This window comes from Aquila chrysaetos, chromosome 2 (genome assembly GCF_900496995.4).
Source record: "Aquila chrysaetos chrysaetos chromosome 2, bAquChr1.4, whole genome shotgun sequence".
Taxonomy (NCBI): Eukaryota; Metazoa; Chordata; class Aves; order Accipitriformes; family Accipitridae; genus Aquila; species Aquila chrysaetos.
In genome coordinates, this window is record NC_044005.1 from 78152262 (window position 1) to 78176328 (window position 24067).

At 36.9% G+C, this 24067-nt stretch overlaps 1 protein-coding gene across 6 annotated transcripts in view; it reads right to left on the bottom strand.

Annotated features, from left to right (window-relative positions):
• The window catches only part of FAM135A (family with sequence similarity 135 member A), a 115796-nt gene that overhangs the window by 49081 nt on the left and 42648 nt on the right, over positions 1-24067 (bottom strand). For 5 of the 6 annotated variants that reach the window (XM_041119687.1, XM_041119681.1, XM_030042941.2 and 2 more), the window contains 10 exons: positions 21847-21973; positions 21323-21476; positions 18762-18839; positions 16503-16552; positions 14645-14800; positions 8421-8494; positions 7961-8115; positions 4980-7296; positions 2825-2985; positions 424-515 (listed from right to left, as the gene is read on the bottom strand). In XM_041119687.1, coding sequence (XP_040975621.1) covers positions 424-515; positions 2825-2985; positions 4980-7296; positions 7961-8115; positions 8421-8494; positions 14645-14800; positions 16503-16552; positions 18762-18839; positions 21323-21476; positions 21847-21973 — 3364 coding nt within the window. The remainder of the gene's footprint in view (positions 1-423; positions 516-2824; positions 2986-4979; positions 7297-7960; positions 8116-8420; positions 8495-14644; positions 14801-16502; positions 16553-18761; positions 18840-21322; positions 21477-21846; positions 21974-24067) is intronic. The other variant, XM_041119699.1, reaches the window with a different exon arrangement.

The window sequence follows — 24067 nt, forward strand, 5'->3', positions numbered from 1 at the left end:
ATGTGGACCTCACAGTACACTGACAAAGGAACAAGAGACAGGTATTTTGTATTTCTCAGATCCTGTGAAATAACACATCTCCCTGCTTGCCACACCAGTTTTCACTATCACCATTTTTACCATTAATGTCGAGGGTATTTTATCTACAATCCTAACTGATTATGCTGAGAACTTAGGAGATATCAGTACACGCAACAAAATGGTAGCAGCAAACATTACTCTTTATGTATCTACCTTCAATATCATACCAGGTTGTGTAATTACTTTAACACAAGCCACAGATCAAATAATGGATTCCGTGAGAATACAATGAAAATATACCAAATGTGGTAAACTGCAACACAATAGTGCCATTAAATAAACATGTCTGAAGTTGTACACTGTTTATTGCTTTACAAAAATTCTTTTTTTGTTGGCAAATACCTGATTCCTTTCGGACATAAGAAAATCTATTCTCCCTCCAGGCAGCCCTAGCTCAATGTAAGTCTTCACTAATCTTAGATCTGCGCTGTTACCTTAAAAGGAAAAACAATCAAGAGATTAGATACTGCAAAGTTAACTTGCAATAAAAGCACTTAGAATACTGAAATGAACCTACGGCACTTTATATTTAAACACAGCTAATGATATTCTCAGCCCTAATTAAAATTCAGTAAGACTTGGGAAGATAAACTGCAATGCCAAATGCAGTGACAAAACAGTCTGTAAAAATGACATTCAATGCAGACACCATTTTAAAAAGGCAAGGATTTAGGAAGTCATGTTTGATTTTGCCTTAGCATCCAACAGATACATAGCACTGTGAGCATTACATTCTTGAAAACCTAATTAATTTTGATAAAAGTCAATTAAAGAACTCAGAGCTAGCTTAAAGAATTCAGTGAAGGAGCAAGGAATAAGGGCAAGTCGTAAACATTTTCATAGAATAAAAAGGCAGAGTGGACTGTTAGCAGATAAAGATACATTTAGACTGGTACCCAAGGCTACAAATGCTAGTTTAACTAGCATCCTGAAGATTTCTCTATATTAATGATCATGTACGGTTTTGAAGAAAGAGTAGCATTTCTGCCTTAATTAGAGAACAAGGTTTTTGTTTAAATCTGTTATTAGTAGGAAAGAACTTGTATGAACTTGCCATTTTATAAGAAAATTCTAACTATATGGATTTTTCTAAGCCTCCAAAGATGTTTTTTTAACAACAGGTTTTTTGGCCAACTTTTTTGTCAATTCTAGGCACGCAATAGCACTTGAACATCTACGCTAGTAAGAAGGAATACTTCTGAGTTGTTTTAGAAGCGTTTAACAAAGGCTGCTTTCTGCCCAGAGGAAGAAAGGAAAGCTATTCTGTTATTTTAATTTTTTTTTAACTTAGAAATCTGAAAAATGAACAAGCAGGCCGTGCAGTGTTGGTCCAGTCCAATACTCTATCCTACTGCCTTCTTGTATTTCCTGACATTGTTAATTTAAGAAGTTTCTCAAAAAAAAGACAAAAATATTTGATGGCAGAAAGCTCTGTATATCTTAACTAGAGGGGATATTATTTCTTAACATGCACCTATGCTTTGAACTAAAAGCAAGTGAATATATTCAACCTATTTAAACTTTCCGATCCTTTCAATTACCAAGAGATTTTCTCTACTACAGTAGAGTCTCTGTCCTTGGAAATATTAAAAAACCCAACTGGGTTGGGTCCTGGACAACCTGCTGTAGGTGACCCCGCTCTGAGCAGGGGAGTTGGACTAGACAATCTCCAGAGATTCCCTCCAACTTCAACCATTCTGTGATTCAGCAATCTAACCTTTTAGAACCTTACAAACACTTGACTGCATTTTACATGTTTTCCTAACGAGATACACATATTTCCCTTGACAACGTAACATTACAAATCCTAAACAAAACTGTTTTGTTAGTAACTCCATTCTATTACCACGATACGGACAAATACCTGTATGACATAAAAAAATGGAAGATGTATCTAATGTGAACTATGGCATAAAATGCGTTTATGTGCATGAAAGTTTTACTAAACGCAAATGTTACATTGCGCTGGTTTTGGCTGGGATAGACTTAATTTTCTCCATAGTAGCTGGTATGGGACTGTGCCTCGGATTTGTGCTGGAAACAGTGCTGATTGCGTAGGGTTGGTTTAGTCACTGCTGAGCAGTGCCTGCCCAGAGCCCAGGGCTGTTCTGCTTCTCCCCCCACCCCACCAGCGAGGAGGCTGGGGGGGCACAAGGAGTCGGGAGGGGACACAGCCGGGACAGCTGACCCCGACCGACCCCAGGGACATCCCACCCCAGAGGACGTCCTGCTCGGCGTGTAAAGCTGGGGGAAGAAGGAGGCAGGGGGGACGTTGGGAGTGATGGCGTTTGTCTTCCCAAGGGACCGTTCGGCGTGCTGGAGCCCTGCTGTCCTGGAGAGGGCTGAACACCTGCCTGCCCAGGGGAAGTGCGGAATGGATTCCTGGGTTTGCTTTGCTGGCGTGCGCGGCTTTTGCTTTACCTATTAAACTATCTTTATCTCAGCGCACGAGTTTTCTCACTTTTACCCTTCTGATTCTCTCCCCCATCCCGCCAGGGCGGAGTGAGCGAGCAGCTGGGTGGTGCTTAGTTATTGGCTGGGGTTAAACCACACATAGATAAAATTCTTAATTTAAACAATTCTGTGGAACACATTGTCAAATGTAGCAGTACAATGTCAGATTCCCAGTTCCCTCCAATGAACCTACTTCAGAAGCATTCAGTTCACAGTTCAAATGACAAAAGCTAAACCTGACCGGTAACGTGAACTGCTGTCTCATTCAGTATCACATTTCCCAGCGTACCATCTAGGCCATGAACGCAGACTATAAGATGTATTCCTTCTTCTGAACAGTCATCCTCTTCCATACTGAAATAAGGTATTGAAGAAGCCAGTTTGAAAACATCACTATACATAAATCCAGGAAGTTTAAGTTGCTTCAATTCTTCTTTAGCCTGTAGGAAACTGGAACAAAACCGTATTTATGATAAAGCAACATTTACTATTGCCAAACAAACATAAGGTCTCCTAGGATACAGTCTTCTACTGTCTTTTCACTTTGTCTTCTATGTAACTGATATCAAGGAAACTATATTTATCCAATTACTATCTTCACAAAACAAGCCAGTTCCTCAAAATATTTTTTATTGCAGCTTCCTACAGCCCCTGTATAACAAAATCCATATCCCAAGCTCTACTCTCTTCTCTCCTTTGAACGTCTCTGCAAACTCCGAAGTATTTCTGAAACCACTGAAGATGCTGGGTTAGTTCTGGTCTTGAGCAAGCAACAGCTTTGTTTAAATGCAGTAACAAAATTACAGGAATTCTTACCAATCAGAAGTCAAGGTAAAGATTTCCACTGCCTTTTGATGATTGTTGCCAAACTTCAAGTCTATTTCCTAGGTCAGCAGAGAGCTGGAGCCACTGCTGTAATTGCTCACCAGAAAGCCCCTCTGGTAGGCTGAGTAACTGATACTTGCTTCAGAAGCAGCCAGATCCAGACCTCCATCTTTTACGTATTATATGAAGGCACATGCTATACAGTTTCTAATAGCTGAGCTCCCCACATGCTAGGAGTTCCTTTGCGTTCCTCCCTTTCTTCCCCTTCCCTTAGTTTTTTGTGTATGACCTTCCTACCTAATTAATAGCGTATCAGTTTCCCTGCAGCACTTCAAGCTTTATGTTTCCTGATGCTTCTTTCCCTCCTTAATCCGTCTGTTCTGTGTGATCCCTCACAGCGTCACGCTGCATCCCATCCTCTTCCGCCTTCTCACCGTTTTCCTCCCATTCTACTTTTTGTTCTGTGTTTTTCCAGCTTTATCTTTAGCTCATTCCTCACTAACTGGCAAGAGCAAGCCTCAAGGAAGTCAGCCTAAACAGAAAGCACTGCAGGCGGTTGGTCTTATCACTCTGCAGCAGCAGTTACTTAGCTGGTACTCAAGGCGTGTCTTCTGAACTGAATGTACCAAGGTTGGCTCTCTACGGAGCAGATCGTGCCCTCTGGAATCCCAGTTATCCCACGCTCTGGGAGACTCTGCCTTCCCCAAGGACAAGCCCTTGATTTTACTCTAAGCTCCCTCTTTCTTTTATTGTTACAGAACATGCTAAAGTCTCTGCTTTTCACCCCTCCCGCTCCAGTACCCACTCTCCAGTATTTCAGAAGCTACTTTTCTATCCACTTCTAACCTGTTTTCCTCCACCACTGCTCAATCCTTCCTCTTGTTCTCAGCTGCCCTTTACCGCTCCTGCCTGCTTGGCGTTCTCCTTGTTTCTACCTCTCTTCTAAGCTTTCTTCTTTCTGATAGCAACTTTTTACCTCCAATACGACACATTAAGCTGCTGCTTCCCATGTTCAGTTAGCAGCAGGGGGTTACCACGGACTCCTATGTTTACTGCAAAAGAAGGTGCAATCTGGGATCCCTTAGAGCACTGTGGTCTCTGAGGCGTTACGTTTTGGATATTTGAAGTTAAGATTGAAAAATAAGGCCATCACCTTGGCCTGCATTGCACATTTCCTTCACTTAGTTAAGTAGATGGACAACCAGTTACAAAATGTTTTTGGTTTTATGTGTTTAAACTCAAAGCATACTTTCCTATGCTTGCTATTTTAACAGCTTGCATTTCATAAAACACCATTTGTATGCTCAGTAGTCATTATGACATCACTTTTCAGCCTAATGTTTATTTTTTTAAAAAGCAACATATTAGAGAAACAAAAAAATTGTGTTTTGCTTGAATTTTGTCAAACCACATGAAATTACAAGACAACTGACAGAAGGAATTCAGTGCTAACACACTTTCTATCTGAACATCTAAAATGTGATGTTACTTGAGCACGCAGAATCCACAAGCCACAGTCCTGGGGCATTCTAGAGCCTAACCATGCTTCTTTTCCCCTTCTATACTACATTAACATCATTTCTAAAAGTAAAAAATTTTATTTTAAAACAATCACTTACGCTAACATTTGAGGTTTTGGGGAGCTTTCATACCAGGAAACAGATGAAGATGAGCTGTAGGATGTGCTGCCTGGCTGTTGTGTAATTGCATCATATTTATTCCTTGAAGAACAGATAACATTGCAAGGAGAGTCTCTCAGAGAAGAAGGAAAAGACAGACAACCAGGAGTACAGACAGGAGGCATAGTCATTCCGTCTCGCAGATGCCCACTATCAATCCTTTCAGATCTCAGGGCTCTCTCTTCTGCTGAGCCGTGATCCTGGTCAGCACTGGAAGCTCCATCCAATATACTATAGTCTGTTTCTTCATAATACCCGTTTTCAATCATTTCTTGATCCTCCTCTTCTTCCTCATCTTGCTGGGAAGAGCAAATAATTTGTTTTTCATATGTTTCCCTTTGAGGGCTAACAGGATTGCTGTTGTCCATAGGCCAAATATCTGAAATATCTGTGCTGCTTCGAGAGCCAAAATAGTTTTCGACAAGCCCTTGCTTTACCATGTCAGTACTACTCGTTGGGGAAGGATTATCTGTACCAGTTTCACTTTTAGCTACTGACAGTTCTTCAGTTGTCTCCTTTAGTTCTAAAGGCTCATTATGTTTTCCTTCATTTGTTTTTTCAACCTCATACACTGCATTTACAGATGAAGAACCTGAAACAGCAGATGGCTCACCCACACAAGCAATTTCCAAACGCAATTTAACTGTTTCTTCTGTAGTGTTAAGATGCCTTTCAAGGTCCTGAGAGTCCTTGCAGGTTGTGCCAAGGCCTGCCTGTGGGCTGTAACTTTTCACATCAGTAGACGTATCCTCATCTGAAACAACTAAGTGTAAAAGATCTTTTGTTCCTGAGAGCGAGGAATGTATAGACAGAGTTTTGTTATCCAAGTGCCCTGAAAATATAACACACTGTTGCTGCAAAGTGGTGTTTGATTTTTTACTGTCATTACATTTTGGCAAGTCAATTGCTCCAAGATCCAATACCGTTTTACTGTCACTTAGCTGGCATTCAGGTACAATAGATATCTTTGAATTCTCATCAGGTGACAACTCATCATCATCTGAAGGCAGAGAATTTATGGATGTCAGGGATGACTGTATTTCACTTACAGCGCTGGTACTCTCAGTGCAGTGGCTTTCTATTGCATTTTTTATAGCACAGTCCGGTTTTAGTAAAAGCTGAGGAAATACTCTTTCACCATTGTATGCACTTTGCCCTTGAACATTTTCAAAAACCTGATCAGGGTTGGGGTGAGTTGCAAAAGAACTTGGTTCACTTTCTACACCGGAATCTGAAAACCTAGAAGAGGCATATGTCATGCTAACATCTGGTAATTTAGTCATGTCTCCACTTGCAGAAAGTTGACTTTCTTTTGTAGAAAGAGTAGGCTGATTACTTTTCATTTTTGTCAAGGTGTCACTGGTATGTCGGAAGTTTCTTTCATGGACATCTTCCTTTTCAAGCACTGGTTCCTGTTCTCCTGAATTCAACTTATTTCCAGATTCTGAAGACTGAATATTGGGTGTCTGCAGATTCTCTCCTTGCACTCCATCTTGCGGAAACTCAGCCCATGATCCAATGTGAACAGTTACTTTCTCCCCTTCATAGGGATTCTTATTACTTGGTTTGACCTCAATTGTCCTGACTCCTGAGGAAGCTGGTTGACCGCCATGACAACCTTCAAGTGTACCTCTGGGCTGTAGACCACTATCTGCGTGTACAGTTCCAGAACCCGTCTGGGAGATAGTAAGTCCACCAAAAATAGCTGCATTTTCACAGTGCACGGGGCTACCCGGACCTGGCTGGACACCTTCAATCCTGGCAGTCTTTTCCTCAGTTCCAGATGGCAAAAATAGAAGTTCTCTTTGACTTATTTGCCTGGTGCAGGTCTTTGTATCACAAGGGAATCCACCTAATGTAGGGTCCAGCCCTTCGTTAGCATTGTATGAAGGCCTGCCTTCTGAGCTTCTAGAGGCATCTTCCAGTGGTGCACTTTTCAAACATTTGTAGCCTACTAAGACCACAGAGTCCTTAGAGTTCTGTTTTACGACTTTTTTTGTGTTTTCAGGTTTCATCGTTTTCATGAGCTTAGTAACCTTAACTTTGGATTTATTTGCATCTTCATTTTTCCCTTTCAAAGTTTTTGTTAGCATCTTTTCACTTTCTGAATGCCAAAGGTTGGAGGCACCTGCAGGTCTTATTTTCAGTTCCGGGCTAGTAAAACCAGCTACAAAACCTTCTTCAGCTTCAAATTTATCCAGTTTATTGGACTCTGACCTTGGAAGACTCTGAACTACCAACCAGGGTACATCCAGATCTTTCACCAAAAAAGGGATGGGGGGGTGGGGGAAAAAAAAAAGGATTGTTTACAACAGATTATGCAGGTAACTGAAGCTATAAAACACTAGTAATCATAGAACACCAGGTTGGAAGGGACCTCAAGGATCATCTGGTCCAACCTTCCCTGACAAAAGCACGGTCTAGACAAGATAGCCCAGCACCCTGTCCAGCTGCACCTTAAAAGCATCCAATGTTGGGGAATCCACCACTTCCCTGGGGAGATTATTCCAATGGCCAATTGTTTTCATTGTGAAAAATCTTCCTCATGTCCAATCGGAATCTCCCGTCTTTTCCATGTGACTCCTTGTAAAAAGGGAGTCTCCATCTTCTTTGTAGCCACCCTTTAAATACTGGAACATGGTGATAAGGTCTCCCCTAAGCCTTCTTTTCTCAAGGCTGAACAAACCCAGCTCTCCCAGCCTTTCCTCATATGGCAGGCTTCCCAGTCCTTGGATCATCTTTGTGGCCCTTCTCTGGACCCTCCCCTTGACACATCCTCAAAACTCAAACTAAAGAAACATTTCCTAGAAAATAAATGCACTCCTTTAAAGCCAGCAAGAAATGTAAAGAAAAATACTCAGGTTTTACATAATTTTTGTTCATTTCTCCAAAAAGGAAACTGCACTGTGAAGTGTGTTTACCTTCAGTAATCGAATCTAAATATCGATCTTCAAAGATTATAGGCAAGGAGTTCATATCTCCATCTAGTTCACTGCATTCAATAGGGAGGGGTGGAAGAGAACTGCAGAAGGAAGTGTTTTTGATAGCTGCACACATCTGTAGATGACTTTGAGCACTGAAAAAAAGGTAGTAGTCCTACATGAAAAAAACAGAACTATTCATTTTTATATTAACAGAAATCAGCAGTAGTTTAATTCACTTTAGTAGAAGCTGTTCTACTAATTAGTTATTTAATAGCTTCAATAGTTATTTAATAACTTCTTAAACTTCCATTAAAAAACTTCAAATCTATATTTAGAACGTATGTTTCTCTTGAACTTGTTATGCAAGTATTTTTTCAAGACAGTACTTCTACACAACATAAGGTATAGAATAATAGTACTACATGCTACATACTGTGCACTTCAATAGGCTACTCACTGTAGTTCTTGATAGGCAAGGGCAGCTTGCCTAGGATGCTCAAGACAAAAGAATGCTTCTGCAAATCTGCGCACCTGCAAGATCCAAATAAAGTTAGAGCTTATTTTATATTATATACAATTTTTGAGAACCCACAAGCATTCCTACACAGCAATGTTATTAACTTTTATGTCTTATATAGAGAGATACTTTTTTTTTTTAAATGTTCAGTCTGAGTGGGAGGGAAAAGGATGCCACAGACAAGACTAGCGACTGAAATGAGAATTTTAATTTCTGCACTGGATGACTGAGGGGAATTATATTAGATTCACCTGCCTGCTAAAAAACTTGATTACCAAGAAATCAATCATCCAAATCAGGCTCACCTGAAACAATAACACACAAAAATATTACGAGAAATTTCAATGAGAAGAAAGGCAATGACTGTTTGATGGACACTCCTGAACGTGCTTGAGGATTATTTTCAGAAGTAGAAACCCATTAGATATTCTGCAGTCTCAAAATACAGAGAAGTATGTGTTTCAAACTCTCCATGAATACTCTTTAGCCCACAGTAAACTACTGTGCAAAAAAATGTTTGTAAAGATTTTGACTGCAAATGACAAAGACAATAAAAAATCTACGCTAATTAGAAGCACTGTATTCAAGACTTAATTGTATGCCCAAAGTCAATAAACCATACAATACTAAAATGGTATTTTATAACACAGGGGAGCATATTTTTTTATCATCAAATACATACTGTGGAAATAGTGTGAACTATACAGCAATCTACTACAAATAAAAACATAATCAATGTATTGAAAATGCAGTATCTAGAAAACCCAAAGTTAAGATTTTGCAAGATGCGATTTCTCACATTTCCAGTATTATAAAAATATTAATTCAATCTAGATGCATTTTTAGAACATTCATTTTTGCAACCGCCCAATTACCTGCATCAAAAAAAAAAAAAAAAAGGCAATTCAATGCAGCATGATAGTATCTTGTTTGTTGTAACAAGACATACAAAAAAAGAGAATGTGCTGTACAGTGGCTGTTGGCAACTGTTTGCGCATTAACGGGCATAAACATCAATTTGTTTATATCAATTAAAATTTCTAACCTACTTAGAGACCACATATGTGGCTAATCTACTTAATCAATCATTTATTTACCAACCACTTCCTGGTCCCCTACTCCTTTATTTCTTCAGTATACCCCGTGTCTTCCTCTTAAGTTATCTAATTCCCCAGACAGACCGTGCGAGTTTGCAGCGTAGCTGGTGGAGCAGACATCAGACCTAGTTCAGTTCCCGCAGCTCTTTCACTTCACTCAGAGCTGCGGCCGGCATCCACATCCACCCTGAGCACACACATGGCACTAGGAAAATCCTGTGCATTAGCTGGCAAACATCGACTCTCAGGACCACATTAACTTTTGTTCAGAGATAAGCACTTGCAGGGGAGTTGGCTTTCCCTCCCGATACACTGCCCAGTATACTTTTAGAGAGTACCGTTTGGATGAAGTTTCATGTTCTGTAGCTTCTACTTCTTTTTTTTTAATAAATGAAAAACTGGGAAAAAATTGCTCCAAGAAAAAAAACCAACCCCAAACCACAAACATTAAACCCCCAATCTCTCTCTAACCTGGACTAGAAGCTGAAAGTCCTGTCCCAACCTCCCAGAATTCATTTTACTGTATTATAGGAAATTAATCTCAGTCATAACATCATCCGTGAATAGTCATGGAAAATGTTTTGAAGTAAAAAGAAAACACTAAATTTGATACTTTCTTGTAAATGCAACTTCCAGTCTCAGCAGTGACCAGACACACACATAAAAGACCTACCTGCTTTCCTTCAGAAATTATGTTAGGAGTTCATGCATACATGTGTGGGATTAGAATCAGTGTTCCTAAGTACTCCTCTGTGTTTTCCCAGCTGGCTTTTCTAAACAGACATCTACCTTCCAAATACATGATTTTGTCAGAGCTAATCCCCAACCTCTCCCCCAGAAAGGGAGAAGACTGTTATGAAATAGACTTAGAGACAATTTTACAGGTTAAAAACTAGATTTTAGAACAATTGATCATGAAGAGTGGACTGGTTATTGTTCTAAACTAAGCAATTAAAAAATGAATTAGAGCCTAATCAATCAGGTAATAGGAAATAAAACAGTAACAGGAATATTGCCCAATTAGTAGATGTCTGTCATTCAAGTCAAGAAGAGAGCATAAAGCTGTTTCCCAGGAGGCAAGCAAGGTGGTTTTGATTTCAGATGCAAGCAATCACTTTACCACATAAGGTAACTGCCGTCACATGGAGAACAGATCTTTAGAATTCTGCCACTCTCTCAAATAGAAAAGGAAGGCTTTTTTTGTTTGCAGTAAATCCCATTTGTAATTGTTTAAGTAATTCTAGTGCTTTTGAAGAAAATCTGATTACCAGCTCCAGACAGCTTTTAGCATAATAGCAACAGTATAAAACTAGTTCAAAGCAAGCTCCGAAAGCCCACATAAATCAATATTAAGGAGAGAAAAAAACCCAAGCCAACAGTAGTTTATTATGTTTAATCAGTGCTTAACTTATAGAAGGACCACGACATTTGCTAGGATGCTGTTAAACAGGCTCTGCAGAACCAGAACGACTACCGGCTGGTGCCAGGGACTCTGGTGGTACCGACTTGGGCCGATCCTACAATGACTTTGCAGGAGGAAATTGTATCAGCTACTCCTAGTCCCTACACACTTCCCAAAATTACGTTTTTATGGTCCTCCCAATGTAAACAGAAGTGGAGGAAAAATCAGATAGAAAAACTGCCACGGAATATATATTGAGTCCCTGCACATTTATGAGTAGCAGTCTGAGATCTTAGTTCTTAGTTCTCGTATTTTAGGACTAATCAAACTGAAAGAAAGAATTTTGGACCTACCAGAAGATGTCACTATGGAACAAAGAGGTGAATTAGTTCAGTGTGCAAACTTTTTGTAACATCAAATAACATATTCTAAGCATTTTTTTTCAATAAAACGCAGTTGTAAACCTTATCAGTGTGATAATGTAGTTGATGGATGTTCTAGTATACCTAAGTGTTCCTGATTCTTTTACATAGCTTTATATTCAAAGTATTTGAAAATAGTTAAATATTTAAATACTTAAGTAAATGAAGTAAAAAATAAGTAAAATTATTAAAACAATAATTTTTAAAATGTAAAAATATATTATTTCATTATAACCTTATTTTCTAACAACACTTCAGCAGAAATACCTGTTTCATAAGCATCTACACAAAGAGGGTGAAAGTCCTTTGACCAAATACAGATGACAGGCATTTCTAGGGGGTATTTTAACACAAATATCTAAACCAGTCAGATTAATGACTCTCTAAAAGAGTTCATTTATCTTAGATTAATACTAAACTTTCCCAGGGATGAATTTCCCATGGAGGGTATAGTCTGTAAATATTGCAAGATGAAAAGTTAAAATCCAGTAGCTAACGTATCAGAGTATCGATTTCCAAAACAGAAATGATTATTTAGAAGAATAGAATTTTGTATAGTGCAAAAATTTTATTCCAGAAAGGACAGATATTCTCTCAAGAGGAGAATTAGTAGGTCACCTCTCAAATCTCAACTAAATTCAGTAAGCAGAAAGCCTGCATCATTTGGTATGTGCAGATAACGCCTCTAGTGAAACCTGATCATTGTAGGTTTCCCAAAAGAAGTTTATACAAACCCTCAGAATATAAATTCTCCAGAGATTATTAAGACAAATTACAAATTATTATACTAAGCACTGCAAAACAGGATCCAAAATCAACAACCAAAAACGCTCTTAGAAACGTCAAGGCTCAAATTTACCATCTCTTCTTAATTTAAAGGTTTACTGAATTTATGGATTGCTGGCTCCTGCTCTACTGCCATGTGGGAAGCCCAGTGGAGCTATGGTTTCTTATTTATATTTTAATTACCTATATTTGCAAAGTATTCGCACAAGCTCTTCACATCTTGGAGTACAGAAGACAAGTGTCACATTTGCAAATTAGTGTTTGTAAAATTAAGTAACATCACATTGCTGGTTGTCTGTAAGTTGGCTCAGGCAAAATTTCCTTCCTGATGCCATATTACTCCATTCTTAAAGAATCAGCCTGCTTGCTCTTCGCTATCAGGCCCTAAATAAAAAGGTAAGTTTAAGATTACCCATGTCTTGCATCTCCTTTTCAGTCTTTGATGTTTGGGTACATAATGAAGTATCCAGTAACTGCAGAACTCAGTAAGAAATAGCAATTAGCCACTTCTTTCAGAAATAAAATAAGTTCAGCTGTTTCAATTACAAGAAGGGTCACCTCTGAGCTCAACTTAAAGAAGTTTATTTATGCATAGTGACGTATTACAAAAGAAGTGGGCATAACAGCAACTCAAAAGGGAAAAAAATGCAGGAATGAAATCAAATGATACTTTTGGGTTTTTTTTAAGAAGGGAGGAAGGGAACTCCTATTTGAATGTTGTGCAAACTGGAAAGCATCACAGAAATATTTTTAATATGCACAGTATCTCAATTCACATAGTGTAATTAACTACTTTGATTTATACTCCCTAAAATAACTGCAGTAAAATTCAATAATTAAGGTATTTGAGAGAGAATTACTTACATCACAGATTTTAAAAGAACCACATTTAATAAGCTAAATACATAATCATTAGCAGTATCTTTTCTTTCATTTAAAACACTGGAGCAGTAAAAGTAAAAATATTCATACTTCTTTTGGTTTTATTAAATATATACTGGTACAAACACTAACATACCAGCAGTTGAATGCAAGTGCAGGTTAAGTGAAACAGTATTCTCGTTTCATACCTTCCACCAGTTAACTTGAAGGATTCCAGAATTCATACGAAAAGCACAGAAAGCTAAGTAAGATTCATAGATAGCCAGTAAAATGATCACACTTTCCTACAGCTAGCACGTCTAACAAATAAGCCTTGCGCTACTTCTGAAAGATTCCATTTATTCTCCAGAACAAGCCACTTCCTCAACCATGATTCCTTCATCAAACAATGTGATTTATCAAGTCTGTACTTAAGATCACAGCCCAAGTATCCTTCACAGGTTTCCTCTCCAGAACCAAAAGAGAAATGGTTTTGATGCAATTGACAGAAGTGCTGGTGAGACAAATCAACTCCCTGAGAACTAAAGCCTTAAAACAGACTCTGTTTTGGATTGTGACTATTACAAAGCACTACTAACATGTATTCACATTAACCAGACCTTCTAACAAGCTCTCTGTAAATGGTTGTACAAGAAGCATCTCCAGATAATCTCTTAAAATGACCTATTCTATAATGTGCGTGAGATAAATACACAGATGGTGATGGCAGACAGTAAAGATTCCAGGCCAGCTGAAGATCATGCTGTGTGTTTGATGAGTAGGGGTGGTGGGTGTCATTGTTTATTTGTTTTTGTTTTAATGAATCTTACTCTGAAAACTTTAAAATGCTAGGTTTCTTCAAATCCTTGGCCACAAAAGACAGGAGGGAAAAATATCTTTAGTAGAAAGTAAGGGTAATGCTTTAGTTCATACTTGAGAATATTTCACTATGGGAACCAGCATTGCTGTAGTTTTGCATGTAGGAAGTCCACAGCAACTGTGTATACATATATGCAGATCAACTGTCTGTGTGGGTACTCACTATATATATTTATACATATATACACATACTCACATGCCAGATAATTTCCAATACATCTCTTCTTTTTTAAAAATCCCACTTAAGAGACTTTTCAAAGGTTATGAACATTATAAACTCTTAATTCAGAAGGAAAGTACACTTTGGTTTATGATGTAAGCAGGCAGCCTAAGTGCAGGAGGGAAGTAAAATGCAGGGTGGGCACTAGGCTTGGCTCCTGCAGAAAAATACATCATTCTGCACAAATACACCTTATTCCACAGACTGCAATTTGCCTTCTGAACTGCATTTCTTATTCAAAAGATCAATGAATTTGTTGGTTCATAAACATAAATAACATATTTTATGTATTATATTCCAAGAATAAGCTCTAACAACACGATACACAAGCTAACAAATGCCATACAACTGCTCCCTTTATGATTCCAACTAACTTTCCCAAATAAAACTAGAAAAATTAGAATCTGGAGTCTCATTTTGATACACATTTCCATAACAATGTGTCCCAGTAAAAGTACGAACGTGCCAGAGTTCCTAAAGCCACAGTCAATACTTACTCTTAACGTGTGATGCTCTTGTGCTAGCAATGCTGTGACCTCCTCTTGTAAGGTAATGACCTCCAGAAATTGCCCCCAGAGAGCCATAAGAAGTGAGCAAAGCTGAGCAAGATTCATATTTATAAGTTCTGCCAGTTCATCAGGATTTTCCATTTTCTGAAGTCAGGAAAAAATATTTACATGATTAACAGATGAGACTGTAATGTACAGACAAGAATAAAAAAAAGTGTGCTTTATCTTAGTGAGAATTTTAATTTAAAAAGTAACTTCCAAATGAGAACTGTTTTGTCTAAGTATCAGAATTGAATTAATCTATGTTACAACACTAATAGATTATTTTATGTTGCTTTAAATATTATCCAGTTGTCTTTTAGAATTAGGACTCCTGAGCTTAAATTAAAGCAACAATTCCATTTATGGCAACAATAACTGAGTTGCAAATGTTGTATTTTCTAACGTGCAAAAATACAGTGTGCCTGAAAGGAATAGGAATCAGGAAACAGAAAATCAATACTCGCTATGTTAGTCCAACTTTGATACAGTCGTAAAAATTTAATAAAGACATCTCCATTTCAGAATATTCACAACTCACAATAACATTTATATGATGCTATATATCTACATACACCTTAAGCATGTTACAGTATAGGTTTCCTAGAACCAGATCACACCAAGACAAATTCAGTGCGAAACAAGTTTTTATTTCTTAACAATGTACTGTAATCCTGTGATATAGTCCCACGCCAGCCAACTGTAGACTGCTAGGCTTATGTTCTCTGCCATTATAGAAAAAAAAATAGTTTTTCAGAAACTCATTGCAGGCACATAAGGCACTGAGCCAAAGGGTTTAAAAAGCAAAGATAGTAAAGACGCAACTCCAGCAATATTAAAGAGCAAACAGAAAAAATGATTGCAAATACTTAAACACCAACTTAACAGGCGAGAGTGGATATAGAGGAACTGCACAGAAGAACAGAAAGGAGAAAATGGAAAAAATACAAATATACTTTAGCAAGCTAAGGGAGAAACTAAAGAATTCACAGAAACCCTGCAAATGTAAAAAAACTTCTGATATATAAAGTAAGATTATTAGTTTCCCATAGAGAGCTAACTGTGCTGGCTTTGTCTCCAGTTATACAAATGATATCCTTTTAAAGCCAGTGTTACATTTCCTTGCAGTTATACTACTACTACAGTAATGAAAGGTAAGCCTACTGTTCTTCAAAAGCTGGTCAGATGGCCCACTCCACAGCAAAACATGGACAATCTTTAAAAAAAGTTTTAATCTGTGCTTTAAACTTAGCTGTGACAAGGAAATTAGCTATTCAGCTGGGGCTAGTTCTGACTAAGGAGAGAGTTGGGGAGACAAATTTTAAAGAATCTGAAGTAGACAGTGTTTCCTTGAGAATGCAGGGAAAACAGGAGAAGGAGACAGCATCAGGACAAGTCCTTCCAGATGAGGGGATGACGTGGAGAATCTGCTTTTGTACAACTTACTACTCCTGCTTGATCTTCTAACATTATTATTTGATACCATAAAAAACAAATAATTCAAATTATAATGCAGAAAATTCAAAATGTGATTTTAATACAAGTAATCCACCTTTCTATAATCTTCAGTTTCATGACATACAAAAGTTACCATGGCTACTTCTGACATGCCAAGCCACCAGATCAATAGTTAAGTTTTGGAGTCATTTGAGCAATTTCTCTTTGAATGAGGAAGAGCTGAAATAAGAGTTGGCAAACCCCATACAGGATGTTATCACTGAAACAGTTTCTTCCCAAGGAGCATATGAAATGAGCATACTCAACTTTTATAGTTATTTCACTTAATAAATACATGGAAATATTGTACCTTTACTTCTTCACACAATTCTGCAAGACGAACTTCTACATCTATGTTTTCTGGAAAGATGAGAGGACATATTCATGAAAAATGTACTTTCCAAGTTGCAGAGTAAAACCAGTTATCTCACAGAACAATTTTAAAACACAAAAAAGAACCCACCAAATAAAACTTGAAGCCATATTAAGTGCCACAGTCAACTTTAAATCAAGTAAATTATAAACTCCCATTAAAATAATTTCTTAGTAATTTCTGAGACTGAGGACAGAGCACGACTAATAAAAAAAAGTTTTGCAATTGAGTATCAAGGATACCAATTTTCCATTCATAATTATACTTGAAAATACTGTAATTTAGATGATACAGTTTTGCAGATTATCCATTGACAGCTGCTCAGCTATTCAGCAGCAACGTCATCGTTCACAACCAAGGTAATACAATTCCTCTTCTACATCAGATTTTCCAGAGATATCTTATTCCAATACTATTTTTCTACAGGTATATTATTTACCTGATTTGCAAGCTACACGAATATAAATACAATTCCTTAATTGTCTGAGGAATTAGATTTTGACTAAAATAAAACTGTTGTTCAATTGATCTTTCAATAGCTCAATGTTAAGAGCAAATCAGTCTTTCATGGTATGGCAGCTTAAACTGGATGTGAACCTTGAATGACTTATAATGAAAACAGATTTATTCCTTCATGTACGATGTTCTTCCTTGTTAATCATTCCTAGTCTACTTAAGGGAATCTGATCAATTAAATAATAATTTAGTACTATGTTTTGATTTCCTTCTACATCTGAGGTACCAGTAATAAGGGAACAATTTATAAACCCTAAAATTGTCTGTAACAAGTATTTATATTTAAATCCATTTTTGAAACACAGTATTAAGGAAAAAACCTACAATGTTCTTGAAAACATACACCAACCAAACACGCCTTGAAACCCACAAAAATACATTTAGGATACAGGTAATGAACATAGGTTTACAATGGCAACAGAGTTTACTCAACTTGTCTTCAAATGATACCACCTAGATTTGGTAAACATATATTGGTTTTCAACTAATTGCATCCATTATACTTAGGTTTAAACTTAATGCCAAACAAATTAACTCGCACAACTCAAAGTTCTGAGAAAATATGCAAACTGCAGAAATGCATGAAGTTCTCAGAAACAAGTTTGGAAATGTTTTTGAAAGAAACTACATATACCTGTGTTAGCTAAACAGTACTTTATGGTAATTATTCTGAAAATATATGAAAACAGTTTAAGATATGGTACTACTTTTGGTGTGTTTGTGGCCACACAAATTTTGTCCTTAGTGAAAAAATTAAATGGTTTACTTATGAAACACAATACTGATTATTTATCTTATTTGTCACACTGCAATTGAGAATAGGCTTTGAACAACATTGAAAACTCTGAAGTCTAAAATCATTAGGGAAAATCCCAAATTACAATGTTATACTTAAAAAAAAAAAAAAAAAAAAAGACAGAATAGACAATACGAGACAAAAGGAAATTAAATACTAACATTCTACAGCAGTAACATTAACCCAGCAAACGTCTGATGTAATTTTGCAGGCTCTGCTAAAAAACAGTTTTGTTTTCTTTTTAAAACAAAACCAAAATGCAGTTATAGATGATTAAGCTGGTGACCTACTATGAGACTGAACTGCCTTTTCATTCTTTTCCCATCACAAACTTCCTTGTGCTTAAACAGCACTGTCGTCTTCTGTCCAGCATCAGGCCAACACTGACGCTCTCCGAAGGGAGAATTGGCCATTTAGATATGGACAAATGCACGTTAAGCTTTAAGAATGTCTTGTGTAGTGTTTAGAAGAATCAAGCCTTGAGATACCAGAAGCAACCTGAAGATTTCTCAGGAAGAAAAGGTATTAAACTATCTAAAAAATAGAGTCTGTGATGAATTAAATGAAACTATAATTTTTAGCTATTTTATTTAAATGGTGACAACTGACTGAACTCTTCAATCATTTTTCTTTAGTAAAGTAGAACAACACTAAACCAAAAAACAGTAATGATTTCTCATTTTATTATCTATATTCGGCCTAGAAATAAGTAGCTTAATTCTGCAGACTTCATCAGAGTTCAACATAGGTTCACTATGCCTGAATAGTGAAATAGTGATCCTGTTTACAAAAGAATGTAATATTTTGTATGATTAATAAGAATATAATATTTTATATTATTAATAAAAATCTGAGGGGTTATATCACCTGCTTTGATAACATACCTAGGTAGGCGTCTCTCTGGGTTCGTGGATATTTTCTTCTGAGAAGGCGTTCATAAAGGACCTGCATGCTGGCCTTGGCTAGTTATAGGGATTGCACACACATGACTAGTTACTACACTCCTTTTTTTCATCTGTGATTTATTACTTGCCTTAAAGTTAGTAAAAAAGCTTATTGCTAGCCTAGCAATTAGTGCAGTTAGATCAGTACATGAAAGCATATAATTTTAGTGTAGTTTCCAGATTAGATATCACTCGTGATATACATTAAGCTAGCATTTTTTATTTCCTGAAACCAATAACGCTTAAATGCTCAATTACAGTTATCGAGCCCAACAGTTGTCTGCACATGCTTCTGCAAAATCACTGTCTTGCCTTAAAATTATATGACAGAGCAATAGCAAAGCAAACAGAAGAAACAAAAGTAAAGATATCATAATTTAATTTAAAACAAAAAAGTGACGATTCTGGGATTCAAACAGGACTTGAGATTCTCTTCTGCAATGGCCATTTAAACTTCACACATAAAATCTCCACTATAAAACAGTTCATTTACTTCAAAAATTAAAAATAAATGCAAATAACAATTGTGTACTTCGTAAAGTCCAAAGAGCTTCAGTCTCTTTACAGACATCACAGAAACACAGCTTTTTTTTTTTACTGTTGACAGATTTTAGAAAAATTAGCGTTAATGGTAGGCATTAGTTATTTTTCAAGAGCAAAAGGTGAGTAATAGTAGCATTAGTCCTTTTTATTATATCATTGTCCCAATCAATGTATATACAAAATAACTGAAATAAATAAAAAGAAAGATTTACAAATAAGAAAACAAAGTAATTCTAGCAGAGACTTAAAAAATAACAAAAAAAAACCCCATAGGAAACAAACCGTCAGCAGAATATGTACAATGAATGCTAAATGTAAGTAGTAATTTTCTCTTCATATATTTATTTTGAGTGTTTCTGTTCAAGCTTGCATTCCTAAAGGTAAGCTAAATTACCCACAGAAATGACAAAAGGTCTAACTCAAGTTCCACTGAAGCTTATGAAAATGCTTTTGGTGACTTCAATCATGTTTGAAAGATACAACCCAACTATGCAACTGAATGGCTGGCTTTTTTCTATTACATATATATTTTGTAGCAATGCCTTAGGGAATTGAAGGTCCTATCTGAAACACTTAAGCATCATGATTTAGTCTAAGCCTACGCTTACAACAACAATAGTGCCAACAGATTGCGTTTGGGAAAAAAGCACATTTTGTCCTTAAAAGGAAGACTAAGAGTTGAGTCATTCCTTTAGTAGGGTGTTCCCTTCCATATCAAGATTAAGATAACTGACACAGAAATATTCTTTGCACCATAACTGTAGCAGTATTTTTGCTTCTATAAAGAAAAAGCCTCAGTTTCTGGTATTTTTCTATGCACAGATTTGTAATGCACTCTCCCCCTCAAAAAAAAAAATTTTTTTTCAAAAAGTAGCTTCGTATTTTGCAATATACAAGTGAAACTTTCTTTGTTTGAATCACTAATTGACCACATCACATTTTTAAAATAGCTTTCATATCTCAATTTCCAACCTTATTGTTTCATAATGCTTAGTTTTAACATTGGTAAAATTAAACAATACAAAAATCAGTAAATGCTGTCTACAAGCAATGTAAATTCCAAAAGATCTATTTTTTGCATTTAAATAGAACTTTACATGATTAAAAGGTATATGCTGGATGAAGAAAAAGTCTAAATCATCCTTTATAATGCCAATGTATTTTCCTTTTTTACTTCCACCGCTTTCCTAGTTCACAAGTTGAGGCTAGGCTCTCTAATATACCTGCATTCTACAGAAATGTAACGTACATTTCCATGCATTACATTTCATGTAATATTTTTGCAGTTGCTTTTATCAAATGTAGCTAGTGGAAGTCTTCACTGCCATAGAACTTAAATTTCTTTCTATAAGACTGTCCTGTAAGAGTTTAATTTTAACTTTAGTAAAGACATAGCTTCTCTGAAAGCCTATTTTAGCTGCTCAGTTTTATAGAAACAGTTCTTGCCTATTCAGATAATTTCCTAATTCTTAGGTAACTAAGTCTGTTTAAAAAGCTACACTGTGAACTGAGCCAGCAGCAATTTCTTCTTGTAGGTCTTTTTTCAGGTAAGTTTCCATTGTAATATTCTTCTTAAATCAAAGCTTTACAGAGTTCCAATTTCTATACAAATATACAATGTTTCCTTATAACGAACAAACAAGTGCAGCATGTTACTTGGATTAAGAGTTTCTCTAATTTTCTCACCACTAAACACAGTGATTTGAAATAACAGGGCAAATCAAGACCAACAAGAAAAAATATATTTCCATAAATTCAGTCTGTTATCTCCTAATTTTATTAGCAACATGACAGTACTTGTTTCTTTTTTTTTGTGAGTTATTAAATTCCAGCTCAGTTCGAGCAAAAAGATTTTAGATATACAAGATGTATGAAATCAGTGCTAGTTTAGTCTAGAAGAAGGGTAATCTTAATAAACATCGACAGGAAAGTGATACATTTTATTAAATTCAACATACCCAGTTCGATTCGGTGAGAAGAGGGGAGCTCCTTTGTTATCATAATGAAATAGCTATGTAACCCTTTGAAAGCAAGCAGCAAACTGGCACAGAGAGTGTAGTGGAAATTATAGGCATGGCTGAGGAAAGACTCTGAAACAACAAAACTGCAACCCTAAAAAAAAAGGAAAAAAGATGAGGCACATATTAATTTTGTACAGTAAATGAAGTGTTAACACTAAATAACTAAAAAGACAGATAAGCAAATTGCCTCTTTTCACAAACTTCGTCTGTATTTTTGCGATTTTCAATGGACTGCAATATATTAAAAAAGAAAGTTAAACACTTAATATTGTAAGCTTTCCATCTGCATGTTCCTCAAGCATGTAACATAGCCTTTTGGAACAATTTTTCTCATTTTCTGTATCACATGGCACACCAAAGTAACTCTAACAGAGCTCATTCTTCATCTTTTTCTGCAGAAAAGATAAAATTCGCACTGCCCAACAAAATACAAATAAAATCTTAAACTGATATATTCTTACATCTGCTGATAACTGCTTTGTGTAGTTATTGCCAAAGACCACACTTTCAAGAGAAGGAATCACAGAGTCCCTGTTTTGTGCTGGTGCATTCCTGTTCAACCATGTATTCTTCACTGGGCGAGGAAAACTGCAAAAAGCACAAATGAACTGATAATTTGAACGTACCATATGTCACAAAACTATCATAGTTAAAACAAATTCTTGATATTTCTTGAAAAGCAGTAGAGACAAGGACCCTCAGTAAGATCCTGGAAGTTCCTAGCACGGTGGGCTGCTTTTTTAAAACCCCTCAGGATGGCCCAGATACCTCAGTTAAGTTTCTGGTGCTGTGCTAGGGGAGCAGTGCTTCTAAAGCAGTTCTCTTCAAAGCACGTCTCCAGCTAGTTGGAGAAATTTAAGAAATTATTACCCTCAGCTGTTCTGTTGCCATCTCTCACCATGAAGGTCAGCAGACTGTGCCAGGAGATTGTGGAAGCTCTTCCTCATTATTTCCAATGCAAACCTCAACTAATTTAAACAATATTCCTGAAAGTTTAAGCCATAGAGATAAATTTTGAACTGTAACAGGTAAGAAGCATTCATTTTCTGCCAACTTTGCTGCTGAAGCAGTAGCAAGCACCTGGAAAGCTGTCACACAAACTGCCATTGCTCTTTTCCTAAGAGATGCCTGACCTCTGGCTACTGAGGAGAGGAGCCCATCCTGAACCCCTGGGAGAACAGAGCATCCTGCAATAGTAGCCTTGTGAGAAGATAGAACCAGGAAAAATGAACGAAAGATGAATGAACGCGGAAAGCGCAGGCTTTTAGGTAATCGGCAGAAATAAGCAATGACAGGTTAATAAAAAGAGTAGGTTGTACAGGACTCCAGGGCTGTAACCAAGGGGAATTATCTCCTCTCTTTCAAGGAAGGCTTTAATACTGGCTGTTCCCAAGAGAAGGTGAACCTGGATGCTACTCTGAAAATGAAAACACTCAAAAAGTAACCCCCTAGGAAAGGAAGGGGTGCCAATAATGTGAGCGTGACCCAAACAAAGGAGCAAACTGTCACCCAGGAAAGCCCAAAGGACAAAGTGGAGTGAAGTCTGCAATGTTCAGGTTTTTCAGAAAGAGGTGCTCCAGAAAAGCGAGCCAGATATGGATAAGGCAACTATAAAGTATTTGCTAAATATTACAATATGGGGTAGCTCAGCTGAAATGAAACACTGTAAATTTGGAGGTTTCTTCCTCTCCCCACACCTCAAACTGATTCAAAGGACAATTTGGATCCTTAAAATAATTTTGTGGACACCAGTAACATTCTACTCTAAAGATAATAGAAGCAGCATGGAAGTTGCTATTTTGTTTCAGTATCTCCTTACACAAGCTATGTCAAGTTGAGGTTTAAAATTAAATAGCCTTATTGTATCATCACTTGAAAAGCCAGAAACAGGAAAAAAATGTGTGAAAACCCTCAGATTTTCTGCAACCTTTTAAAAAGTCAGCAGGGACAAAAACATTTCTGACTGATAGTTAGTAATAAAACCTGGGTTTCATTTTTTTGACAATGAAGGGAAGTTCAACTCTATAGCTATGGGATCAATACAGGTGAAACGCCTGAATTTCACTTGTGGTACAGTGTGACAACTTACGCTTTACATACATGCTGCTACTTTAACTGCATTATTTTATCAGATGAAGTCTTCAACAACAATACTAGCTTAAGATAATTCCCACCTCCTCAGTACTTGTTCCTCTCCCAAATAATGCTGTGCCATCCCTTCAGATGTGCTGGTTCAGTTACTATATAACCATGCCTAAAACACATCACCAAAACAATCCAACTTGGAGGGGGAAAAAAGACAAAAAAGAAAAAAAGCCAGTTGAATCCTCCAAACCAGCACAGTCCTACTGCACAGAGCAGCCGTCTAACATACACAGAGATGTAGCTTTCCATGATATGAAGACAGGGACAAGCAGTGGGCTAGAAGTTTGGACTGAATTTGAATATGAAGAAACCTGGGGGAAGTAGCGTGGAGTATTTGAAGACCATGAAAGAAGGCAAGGATGGATATGCTAAAGAAAAAGCTGTGCAAAGAACACACACGTATGTGTGACTGACTGTATGGCCCTTTTTCACACTTACTTCTGAGATAGAGAAGGGAGGTAAACAGAGATTGCAAAGGGTGACACAAGTGAATGAAATAAAAAGGCTTCAGTAAAAATTAAGCAAAAGCTATTTTAA